Raw genomic sequence first — 13,093 nt, forward strand, 5'->3', positions numbered from 1 at the left:
TACATGAATTTGACTTATCAAATCTATCAGTTGTTATATTTTTTTATTTTGTGCAGGTTAATTATGAACAACAGATAGTTGAAAACTGGAGAGAATTGCGTGGGGCCGAGGGGCCGCTGCTGCAAATATTTGAGTGGCTCCTCCCCTAACAGATAAAATCTCACTCCAAACTTTTTCCAAAACTTGAGAGCCCTGCATTATTGTAAGGGGTAAGTTTAGGGTTGGGGTAGTAACACAGTTTAATAGGTAGAAAATGTAATTTCATTGTTAGTTTCCGGCCACAGATGTATCCCTGCCGTTTTCAATATAATATACAATGCATAAGAAACATAACTTATTACATCTAAATTTATATTATATTGTGTGTGTGTGTGTGTGTGTGTGTGTGTGTGTGTGTGTGTGTGTGTGTGTCTTTATTTTTATAAATATTGTTATAAATTAAATATTATCCTTATATATGTATATTATTGCTATAAATGTATGTGATTTTATATTATTGATATTCAAAACATAGTTATGTATATTTTATAAAATAGGACTATTATTACAAACATTACTTGTTAATACATCAAGTTAATACATCTATTATTTATTTTAATACCTATTAACATTATATACACTGCTGCTCAAAAGTTTGGGATCAGTAAGATGTTTAATGTTTTTATAAAAAAGTTTCTTATGTTCATCAAAGTTCCATTTATTTGATCAAAAATATGGAAAAAGGTAATATTATGAAATATTATTGCAATTCAAAATAACAGATGCAAAGCTGAATTTCTATTTTGAATAAATGCTGTTCTTTTAAACTTTTTATTCATAAAAGAATCCTGAAAAAAGTATAACAGGTTTCAAAAACAATATTAAGCAGCACAACTGTTTAGAACACAGACAAATCAACATATTAGAATGATTTCTAAAAGGATCATGTGATAAGACTGGAGTAATGATGCTGAAAAATCAGCTTTGCTTCACAGGAATAAATTCTATTTTAAAGTATATTAAAATAGAAAACCACTATTTGAAATTGCATTAACATTTCACAATGTTACATTTTTTCCTGTATTTTTAATCAAATAAACAGCCTTAAAGAGCAGAAAAGTCTCCTTTAAAAAGCATAAAAAATATTACTGATCCCAAACTTTTGAGCGGCAGCGCATGTATATTATTACTGCTACTTTTATATTACTGATATTTAAATCATATGTATATCTTAATGTATATTTTATAATATAAGACCATTATAATGTTTGGTGGGTATAATAAATATTTTTTTCATAACGTTTTTAAATAATATATATTACCATTAACACATAAGTCACACTTACAAGCATTTGATACATTTGATCACAAAAAAAAAAACTAAAAAAAAAAAAAACACCTGGATGTCCTCTTTAATATAAAAGAGGATTCAAAAAGGATTTTGGGGGTTTAGTTTAGTTTATACAAGAATTAAACAATGACCACTTATATTAGAATTACATAAAACATTTTAAGTATGTACAGCGTTTTCCGCAGCCTAAATAAGACTAGAAACATTTGCTTTGTTTTTTTGTTTAATCAAAACTGCAGCACTGTGTTCAAAGTATTTCACTTCAACATGCATGAAAAATAGTAAATATATATGGTACACATATGTACATTATAAGGACAATTCCAAAAACTATCAGTCCAACTTGGAGTGAGGTTATTTCCCATAAAAGACATACACACAAACAACTCCTTTTCCCACAATATCCTCTTTTTTTCTTTAGCCTATGTGATAATCCTATTCTAAATGACTTCTTGTTGTATTTTGTTCAGTCTATCTCAATGAAACTGCATTCAATTTGACTTGCATGAACTAACTCCATAATAAATTAATTGTGCATTATGTTGGAATTACGGATCATTAAGTCCATCAGAAATCTGGTACAACTTTAAAGTGATTATCGGGGGGGAATCAGACATTATGAATCTATACAAATAAAAATACCTACAAATATTTGAGTACAATGTGTTAGAAGAACAAAAATAGAATGAGAAAAAAAAGTCTACAAAAAAGAATGTACTTTTCTGTCTTACAACACACACACACACACACACACACACACACACACACACACACACACACACACACACACACACACACACACACACACACACACACACACACACACACAAAAAGATTTATTATAACAAGTAATTTCTATAGTCCTGGCAGCGTACAATGAAAAAAAAAAAAAAAAAAACACGACGAAATTTCAGAAAAAGTGCCAGTGAAGCTAAAAATTCTCCATTCTGCTCATTTCAGATCAACAATCTTTTATATGGGTTTGGCTGAATGACTACAGTGCCAGCAGATAATAGAATGACAGAAAAGCCAGGGTCAGCACTTAAACCAGGAGTCATTTGTGAGATATCGGTTAAGTGGTAACCTTGATATGCTATTTAAAAAAGAACGAAAAAAATGAATCCAAAATGTCTTTTAGTGCATTCCGACAGGCCTATATACAGTTTGGACTGACATTGTGTTAATGCAGCATTACACGCTGCGAATAACGAAAGAAAAGTTAGACAGAAAGTTCAAGTTACAAACATCGAGCAACAACAGTACATCTTAGTCCCTTGTTTATATGCTGCCTTAATATATTTTTTAAAGTGTCTGATATTGCCATGTGTTTGGATAAACATCTTAGTACAGATAAAAGCATTCAAACAACAGTAGGACACTCTTTGTTCCCTGCAGCTTTTCGAGTTGCATGTAATAGCACTCTATTACATCCAGGTGGCAGTATAGAATATGTTTCAAATTAAGGGCAGTGCACTCTGGCTGTTTGAAAAGTATTAAAGGCATTACTGATGATTTATTACCCCAGGTCTGATGGTACAGATAAAGCTTTTAACATCTCTGAATACGCTAGGAGTGAGGTTATGCTAAAAAGAGGCACTCGTGTGATTGGTAAGGCAGAATTCTCGTCTTTTCTCATTGTTTGTAAGGGATTGTGTGTGTTGTTAATGTGTGGATAAGCGACTAGAGAAACAAATAGTGTTATGAAGCATTGTGATATCAACTTTAACAGTCAGGTAAATTGTGAAAGCGACTGAACGGGAGCATACAGAGGCACTAGGCTGTTCTGTAAATTGAGCGGAGAACTGTGGAAGCCAATTTCTGCCACATAAAGAAGAAAAAAAGAAATCATGCTTTGGTAAATCATATTTGTGACATAAATATTATATGGAGACTTGAAGACTTACTAAGACAATGAGATTAGTCTTTATTATGCGAGGTTATGACAAGTCGAAATTGTAAATGATTGTCATAATTATAAGTCAAAACCATGACATACTGAGTTATCATTATGAGGGAAAAGTCAAAATTATGGGGAAAAAACATTTATTTTTTGACTTTATCAACTTTTTGGTCGATTTCTGTCATATATATGACCTTTTTATAATTTGTTGACATTATGAGAGAAAAGTCAAAATAATGGAGGAAAAACTCTTGATTTTTCATAAGTTCGATTTGTGTTATATTTATGATTTATTTTTATCAATTTCAAATGTTTGTCAATTTTTTACTTTTATCTTATGAATTTTATGACATACTAAGTCATAATTATGAGGGGTTTTTCTCAGTTTCGAATTTTTTGGTCACATTTCACTTATGTACTTTTTATTTCATAATTCAAAGAGTTTTATACTCTATTTTCTACTTTTTAATCTCATAATTATGCATGTTTAATTATGTCATATATTTGTCATACTTAGTATGTTATATTTTTGATGTTTCATCTTTTAAGTCTTTATTATGAGATGCTGTCATGAGAGATTATGACAAGTCAAAATTGTAAATAATTATCATAATTATGAAAGTTAATATCACAACATAAGTTATCCATATAAGAGAAAAGTCAAAATTATGGGGGAAAAACTCATGATTTTTACTTCTTATTTTTGACTTTTCATAAGTTTCGATTTTTCATATTATGACGTTTTATCAATTTCAAACATTTTGTTCAATTTTTACTTTTATCTTATGAATTTGTATGACAGGCATAGTCATATTTATGATTTTTTTTCCCCCATAATTTTTTAGTTTTTACGGCTTGATTTCTACTTTTTAATCTAATAATTATATATTTAAGCAATAAGGTACGAGAGGCCGTGCTGTATCGTGAATAAATCACAGCTGTAGGGCGTTGTTAGGCACGACACGAAGCGGAGTGCCTGCAACCCCTTCAGCCGTGATTTATTCACGATACAGCACTGCCTCAAGTACCTTATTGCTTTTATAAAATGGTTACCACACAATAAAAATATTAATATCAAAAATATATATTAATTTATATATATTAGGTTGTACGTTTTCATGAAGTAAAATCATTAACTGCCTTCCGCTGTAAAAAGTAGTCCCTAACTGCTAAAGCTTTGTTTACGTTGCTAAGGGTGGTTGCTAAGGAGGTTCAATGATACACAGAACGTTGAGTGAAGCGGTTGTAGCCGTGCTGTATCGTGAATAAAACACAGCTGCTGACCAATCAGAATTGAGGAATGAACTAACCGTTTTATAAATATAATTATATCATACTTAGTATGTCATATTTTTGATGTTAAAATCTTTATTAGGAGATGCTATCATGAGAGATTATGGCAAGTTAAAATTGTAAATAATTGTTATAATTATGACAGTCAAAATCATGACATACTAAGTTATCATTCTGAGAGAAATGTCAAAACTATGGAAAAACAAACCCTCATAATTATGACTTTTTTTCTTGAATTTTAACTTAAATATGACTTTATCAATTTTATTTATTTATTTTTAATTATGACATTTATTTTTTAATTTTCATAAGTTCTGATTTGTCATAATTATGACTTTTTTTATCAATTTTGAAATATTTTGGTCAATTTTTATTTTTATCTTAGAACTTTTTATGACATTCTAAGTCATAATTATGAGGGGATTTTTTTTCGCCTCAATTTTGTTTTCAATTTCAAATGTTCAAGTTCCACTTCTGTACTTTTTATTTCATTATTTAAATTTGTATGGCATGATTATGACTTTTTAATCTTAGAATTATGTACGTCAAACATTTATGTCATTCTTAGTATGATATTTTATCTCATGAATCTTTATTATGAGATGCTATCATGAGAGATTGTTACAAGTTGAAATTGTAAATGTCATAATTATGACAGTCAAAATCTGGAAATATTAAGTTACTATATCATTCAGAAAAAAAGTCAAAATTATGGGGAAATGTTTTTCTTATTTTCGACTTTTCAGAAGTTCTGATTTCTGTCAAAAATATTACTTAAAAAAATCTTTTTTGTTAATTTTTATGTTCATCTTATGATTTTTTTTATGACATTAATTAATAATTATGATTTTTTTTCCCCTCAGTTTTAAATTTTAGATCCACCAATGTATTTTTAATTTCAGAATTGTAATTTGTATGGATGGAATATGAATTTTATGCTCTATTTTCTACTTTTAAAACTCATAATTATGTATTTCATAATGTACGTAGTATGTTGTACTTTTGATGTATTATCTCATAACGACTTAGCATCTAAAATCTTTCTGTAATACTTTTTACATAATAATGATTTACCAAAGCATGTTTTTTCTCTCTTATGTAGCAGAAATGGGATTCCATAAAGAACACAGCAGCAGGGTTTATCTCATAAATTATAAAAGTTAGATAACTAATAAAAAGGGCAAAAAAAGTCTTTTTTAGGAGTTTAATAACTCATACTTATCTTACTTAACTCAATCTAAGGCTGCATTTTAAACATTGTAATCACAGGGAAAGGAAATTGGAAATGGCCTAATTTAAAACAGTCAATACATCGATTTCTCAAGACGTTGGATCGGGCGCAAAGATCCTGATTAAAATAAATCATCCATAACGACCTCGGACAGTAAGCTGTTTGAGGTTTCTGAGTTTGTCGTACGAGAGAAAACAACGATAGGACCAAACAAACGACAACTATGAGGTTCCAAGGCCCAAACTGAACGCAATGTGCCAATACAATACAGTTTATATAGAGCAAAAAGTTTGCATGCTAACAAGGCAGTCTTAGTGTATCAGTCCTTCACAAACTGCTATTTTCCACTGTACATCACTGTACACCCACACGAGAAGCACACATGCACACGTCGATTATAAACGTATATAACAGGTTAAAAATGAGGTAAGATGAGCAAGGGTCAGATGAGGGGGGGATGGCCACCTGAAAACTAAAAAACCTGCTCTAAAAGAGCAAGGTAGAAGATCCTACGGAACATTAAAGCATCATGTTTCTCTCAAACACACACACGTACTAATACATATTTATATATATAAGAATATATAAAGTATTGCATCTTCTTAACTTTGAGACGCAGCCTGCCTGTGTGACATACACATCCACCGAGTGTGCACGGTTCGAACGATGTCTTTATTGCAGCGTGTGTCTGTGGGGATACATTTAATGACAGGAAGTGCTTTGCAGTCCTACAGCCAGTGGAGGAGCAGGAGAAAGTTGAAGGAAGGAGCAGGAGTTACAAAGGATGCAAATGAGAGCATGGTTTGGAGTCCAGCCCCCGTAGTCTATGGCATAGTGAACGACAATCTCCTTCTGTCTCTCTCTCTATATGTGTACACAGTCCCAGTTTCATTCCCAGAATGCAGCTGAGCTCCAGGCCAGAGCGTGACGGCATGAGAGGGAACCAGACTGAAGAACGTGAACAGTGTGCGTTCTCCTCTCGCAGATCTGCCCCTCTCCCGGGATGCGGAGAGTCCCTGGCAGACTGTTACCTGCTCTCATCATCTGCTGGATGGGTGGGACTGTGTGGCCATGATGACGTGCGACGGCCCGCCGCTCTCCCCGCGCTGGCTGCCCATCCCTGCCAGCACCGACATGGCCACCGCCTCGGCCGCGGCGCGGGAGTTCAGGCCGTTGGGCCCTACTCCAGACGAAGGGCTGGGGGCCAGAGAGCTGTGCTGAATGACTGGTGCCGGGGAGCCCGTGGGCTCTGACGTCTCTTTCATGTGCTCCTCTCCTGAGAGATGTAAATAAATGAAGCTTAGATCCTGCAGAAGCAAGTGTAATATCTCAACTTGAGCGCCACTCACCCAAGTAGGCGGCTTTCTTCTGGAGGTTGGTGACGGGACAGTCTTTATGGGCTAACAGCAACTGCTTCAGATGAGCAACTTCGTTTCGTAGATGGGACACCTCGTTCTTGTACACATACAAATACAGGAAAAAATTAAAGTGTAAACATCACACGTAGACAAACTAGTTGACAGCAAACACATTTGTATCTAATTTAAGTAAAATGCCAATCCATCAATGAACGAAACAAAACTAATTTAAAAAAACAGTAATGGTAAAAACAAATGAATACATACATATATAAATTACTAGAGATGTAACGATATTATCAATATCTTGGTAACGTGATAGCAAAACTGTCACAATATTATCGTGGTCACATGATGATATGAAGCGATAGGTCTTCCGGGCAAAAACTGTTATTTTTAAAAAGATATTTAAACTTCTTATTCTAACATAAAAGGTCTTTAAAGTTATGTTTTGGGCCATTGTGCTTTGGCACAGTATCTGTCAAACGAACTAAAACGGAAAGCACAATATGGCTTAATCCCTTTATCAAGTCTGTTTTCGTTGTGGGTTTCAAAGCGAAGCGTGCACTTCGTTCAGGCTATCAGCTCGTGATCCGGTGTTTTCCGTTCCTCAGAACGGCTCAGTTCACAGTGGATGCGATTAACTTATTTATTTATGTGCTGTGAGTTTATCATGAGTTTTACTAGATTTGTAGGGAGACGAGTTTTTGTAAGCCTGTTTTTTTTTACTGAAGCTGTAGTTTTCTGTCAAAATAAAAGCTTTACTGCAGTTTCCATCAAATAAAAGCTTAAAAGTGCAGAAAGAATTGCTGACAGCTAGTGGTTTAAATAGGTAACGTTACTACAGTCCGAATTCAAAATATCTCTTTTAAGCGTAGAAATTAGGAAAGTATTATATTGTAATTTCCCTACTGTAGTGTAAAGCAAAAATAATATACCCATGTAATATCCATTTTCATTTATTTTTACAGTGCGATTGTTTTACAATATATGGCTATTACTGTCATAGGAATAACATTACTATGAAATTGCTGTGGCCCTATAAATCTGAAAGCTGACTAAATACGCTTTCAATTGATGTATGGTTTGTTAGGATAGGACAATATTTGGTCGATATACAACTATTTGAAAATCTGGAATCTGAGGGTACAAAAAAATAAAAAATACTGAGAAAATCACCTTTAGGTTGTCCAAATGAAGTTCTTAGCTATGCATTTTATTAATTAAAAATTACATTTTGATATATTTTTGGTAGGAAATTTTCAAAATAACTTGAACATGATCTTTATTTAAAATCCTAATGATTTTTGGCATTTGCTACAAATATACCCATGCTGCTTAAGACTAGTTTTGTGGTCCAGGGTCACATATTCTACTTTGTTTGGCTTCCTAAAACACCAGTGTGAATGTAATTTAGACTGAGACAGTATATCACAAATAAAAAGAGGATTGAGTCCCCTTTAAAGTTCAGGTACAAGTGAATTCACTTACTTTTTTTCTGACTTATGTATTCTTAATTAAGATCATGGGTTAGAGCTTTTATTTTGAACTCTCAAAGTGCATTAGATAAAATAATTTAACTTTAAAATGTACAAAAATAATTTTTTTTCCTAATTCTTCACTTGTCTTTTTTTTTTTTTATATTGCAATAAATATCATATCGTGGACTCCACGTTGCGATATTATCATATCATGAGATTTTGATATCGTTACATCTCTATACAATTCATAAATTTTTGATACAAAATAAATAAATTGTAAATAAATTACAAATTAATAAATAAATAAAGTAAATAAATTGAAAAATAAGCAATATTTGCAAAAAATTTTGTGCAATTTTGTGAAAACAAAACCTGCCTTAATGTTTGCCACTTAAAGAGATAATAAAACATCACAGTTGATATTGTTTTTGGTGCAGACTTGACTGTTTAAATAAAAGTTACAGACAAATGCATTGCATCATGGGATACAGAATCCCACACAGTATGCTCTGGTTGCATAAAATCTGGGTTTTCCATGCATTGCATACAGAAATGTAAAAAAAATCAAAATCAAAATATATTAAGGAATCACCACACATTTCTCAAGTTGCTATAAGCAATATCCACCTTTTTCTTCAATGCGGAAGTAAGCCTATGGGTGAGACTTCCGGTTCATTATCCACTACAGGGAAATAACGAGAAGAATCACAACGTGCAACGTGAAAAATTATATGGTAAGACACACCAATTTGCAATATCAAGCAGCAAAACGAGCTGTTTTGTACAGCTAAAAAAAACTGGACACGGATGAGACCGAAGTCAGATTCATTCAATTTACAAATGGCCATGCCTGCTCTTATGGGAAGAAAAAGGTGGATATCATTCACATGTTAGATAAAAAAAAAAAGTCCGAAAATCTTTCGCACACACTAACCGACAACGAGACGTTGATGGAGGTGAGCTCTTCAGCCTTCTTCTCCAGAGAGTTGACCCATATCTTGCGTTTCTGTCTGCAACGAGAAGCTGCCGCCCGGTTCCGCTCCAGGAAGCGCTGCCTCCTCTCATCAGGATCGTCATCAGCCGTCCTCCGCCTGCGACCTCCGGTGGGCTGAGCGGGTGACACCTGAACACAGCAGGGCAGAGTAAACAGAGATGTTTACTACATAATGCCACAGCAAAGTGACAGACTGCTCCCTGACAAACGTCAAGGCATCTGTTCAGGCATCTGTTGTACATATAATGTTTACGCTCGACAAATTGAGGGTGAAGAAAGGCCATACCTGTGGTTGAGCAGGGGATGGAGCGTCTGGATGCTGGACCAGCAGCTGGCTTTGCTCCACCCTTTGAGGGATCATCGCACTGGATCCCATCGCCACACCGAGACAACCCTGAGCTGAAGGCATCTGCTGAGATAATGCTGCCTTCAACCTCTGAAAATAACAACAAACACACCATGGTAATGTGGCACGAGATGGCATTCTGTCTAATTATAAGGCAGCTGTCAGAGCCGCAACATTCAATTTTATTTCTCTTTCATGTGGAATGGTGAGAGAAGACATTTCATAAAACTGAACCGTAACTCGTCAAGCACGGAGGAGAGAAATCATGTGACAGAAAGGAAATAAACGTGTGAACTTCTGCATTTTTTTTCACTGGGCCAGGATGGTCATTTAGATTTTTTCTCAGTTTTTTTTTGTTTGTTGTTAGTTTGTTTTGAAATCTTTGGGAAACATCTCTTAGGGAACCAGAAGTGTAGCGCGATTTATTAATAATAAAGAAAACTACAGAAGCCCGTTTCCACCACTGATTTAAGAAAAGTCAGAATTGTGAGATTTAAACTCGCAATTCCGAGTTATAAACTAAGAATTGCAAGATATAAACTTGCAATTCGGGGAAAAAAGGTCAGAATTGTGAGATATAAACTCACAATTGCGATAAATAAAGTCAGTAGTCAGAATTGTGAAATATAAACCCACAACTGTAAAAAATAATGTCAGAAATGAAAGATATAATCTCACAATTATGAGAAATAAAGTCAGAATTATAAGATTTAAACTGCAATTGTGAGATAAGATATAAACTCACAATTCTGAAAAAAAAATCATAATTGTGAGATCTTCGAGTTATAAAGTCAGAATTGAAAGATATAAACTCGCAATTCTGAGAAAAAAGTCAGAATTGTGAGATATAAACTTGCAATTGCGATAAAGTCAGAAAAGTCAGAATTGTGAGATGTAAACATGCAATTATGAGAAATAAAGTCAGAATTGCCAGCTATAAACTTACAATTGTGAGAAAAAAAGTCAGAATTGTGAGATATAAACATGCAATTGTGAGAAATAAAGTCAGAATTGCCAGCTATAAACTTACAATTGTGAGAAAAAAAGTCAGAATTGCCAGCTATAAACTTACAATTGTGAGAAAAAAGTCAGAATTGTGAGATATAAACATGCAATTGTGAGAAAAAAAGTCAGAATTGTAAGATATAAACATGCAATTGTGAGAAATAATGTCAGAATTGCCAGCTATAAACTTACAATTGTGAGAAAAAAAGTCAGAATTGTGAGATATAAACTCGCAATTTTGAGAAATAAAGTCAGAATTATAAGATTTAAACTGCAATTGTGAGATAAGACATAAACTCACAATTCTGAAAAAAAAATTCATAATTGTGAGATATAAACTTGCAACTTCGAGTTATAAAGTCAGAATTGAAAGATATAAACTCGCAATTCTGAGAAAAAAGTCAGAATTGTGAGATATAAACTTGCAATTGCAATAAAGTCAGAAAAGTCAGAATTGTAAGATATAAACTCACAATTGTGAGAAATAAAGTCAGAATTGCCAGCTATAAACTTACAATTGTGAGAAAAAAAAGTCAGAATTGTGAGATATAAACATGCAATTGTGAGAAATAAAGTCAGAATTTTAGGATTTAAACTCGCAATTTTGAGAAATAAAGTCAGAATTATAAGATTTAAACTGCAATTGTGAGATAAGATATAAACTCACAATTCTGAAAAAAAATCATAATTGTGAGATATAAACTTGCAACTGCGATAAAGTCAGAAAAGTCAGAATTGTGAGATATAAACATGCAATTGTGAGAAATAAAGTCAGAATTGTAAGATATAAACTCGCAATTGTGAGTTATAAAGTCAGAATTGCCAGCTATAAACTAACAATTGTGAAAAATAAAGTCAGAATTGCCAGTTATAAACTCACAATTAGCCAAATTATACTAACTAGTCTATTATGTATTTTCTGCATATCCCTGTACAAGTGCATTTGAAATACAGACCGTTAATGACAGAGCTGCTTTGTTCGAACAGCCTGTGTTTGTTTGTTGTGAAAACTATCGCCCATGTGATGTGCTGGATAAAGACTTTCAACATGCAAACTCTAAGAGAAAGCTATGCATCCCAGCATTTTGCAAAATGATCCACAGGCTAGATTAGGAAGAAAACATTTGCCCTCACCATCTTTGCCTCATTGTGGGAGATATATCCAGAGGGTGAAGACGAGCCGCTGCTGCTGCCCCCTAGTGGAGGGCCGGGTATTCCTGGAATGTTGGGCACCATACACAGGGGCCTCGCCAGCTACACCACAGAGCAAAATGCAAAACAGATTATGAGCAAATGGCAAATTATGAATGACTCCAAAGATCGGAAAATAACAGCTCACAGGAATACCATATTAAAAGAGAAGTGGGTCAGTTTTTAGCTATAAGTGGCGTTGTGCTGAAACAAAGGGCTTGTATGATACTTTAACATTGGAAAAATATGAACACTTTGCCAATTTTGCAAACTAAATCACAGCAAAGTCCCTGCTTGGTTAGTCACGAGAACCTAGTTTCTTTCTAAGTAATAGGTAAGTACAGCTAAAGTACAAGTACAAAGTCTGCTTCTTTAACTCAAATTATGCTAATAAGTATTTTTATAGACTTCTAAAAATGATGCAAAGAACCTCTTTCTCAAATTATAAATGCAGCTATATATTTTAAGACCCTGAAACACAAAATCAGTATTATATTCTATTTAGCTTTATTTTGACTAAAATACCTTTCTCAAATGTTAAAGAAGCTATATATTTTAAGATTGGTTTAAGATGTGAGAAAAAATATATACTATGTCATAAAAAGACAAAAGTTTGTTTAAAAAATAAATAATTAATAATACTGTTACTGTACTAAAGTCAAAATAATTTCTTTAAATATTGTCTGGAAAATATTAGTATTTATTCAAAATACTTAGTGATAATTTATTTCTACAATGTATAAATGTAAATTTAAAAATCTAATTTATTTTTTAAAAAGATACCATAAACAGCAATTTTTTGGTTACTGAAAACTTTTTGTAAGATATTTTAGTATCATTTATTAGTTATTAAGATATTTTGCATTTATTTTGAAATCTTCAGTTTTCAATTACATTTTCAAGTAAATTTGTTATGTGCTCTGTCATTTTTTTAGTTCTGTTTGATTTATTTATTTATTTATAT

At 33.0% G+C, this 13,093-nt stretch overlaps 1 protein-coding gene across 2 annotated transcripts in view; it reads right to left on the bottom strand.

Annotated features, from left to right (window-relative positions):
* Positions 1 to 4,384: 4,384 nt before the first annotated feature.
* Positions 4,385 to 13,093, bottom strand: part of atf7a (activating transcription factor 7a) — a 35,587-nt gene continuing 26,878 nt past the window's right edge. For both annotated transcript variants that reach the window (XM_073823166.1, XM_073823165.1), the window contains exons 8-12: positions 12,073 to 12,192; positions 9,874 to 10,023; positions 9,528 to 9,716; positions 7,104 to 7,209; positions 4,385 to 7,030 (exon numbers count right to left, since the gene is read on the bottom strand). In XM_073823166.1, coding sequence (XP_073679267.1) covers positions 6,795 to 7,030; positions 7,104 to 7,209; positions 9,528 to 9,716; positions 9,874 to 10,023; positions 12,073 to 12,192 — 801 coding nt within the window. In that variant the 3' untranslated portion in view covers positions 4,385 to 6,794. The remainder of the gene's footprint in view (positions 7,031 to 7,103; positions 7,210 to 9,527; positions 9,717 to 9,873; positions 10,024 to 12,072; positions 12,193 to 13,093) is intronic.

Source organism: Garra rufa, chromosome 18 (assembly GCF_049309525.1).
Source record: "Garra rufa chromosome 18, GarRuf1.0, whole genome shotgun sequence".
Taxonomy (NCBI): Eukaryota; Metazoa; Chordata; class Actinopteri; order Cypriniformes; family Cyprinidae; genus Garra; species Garra rufa.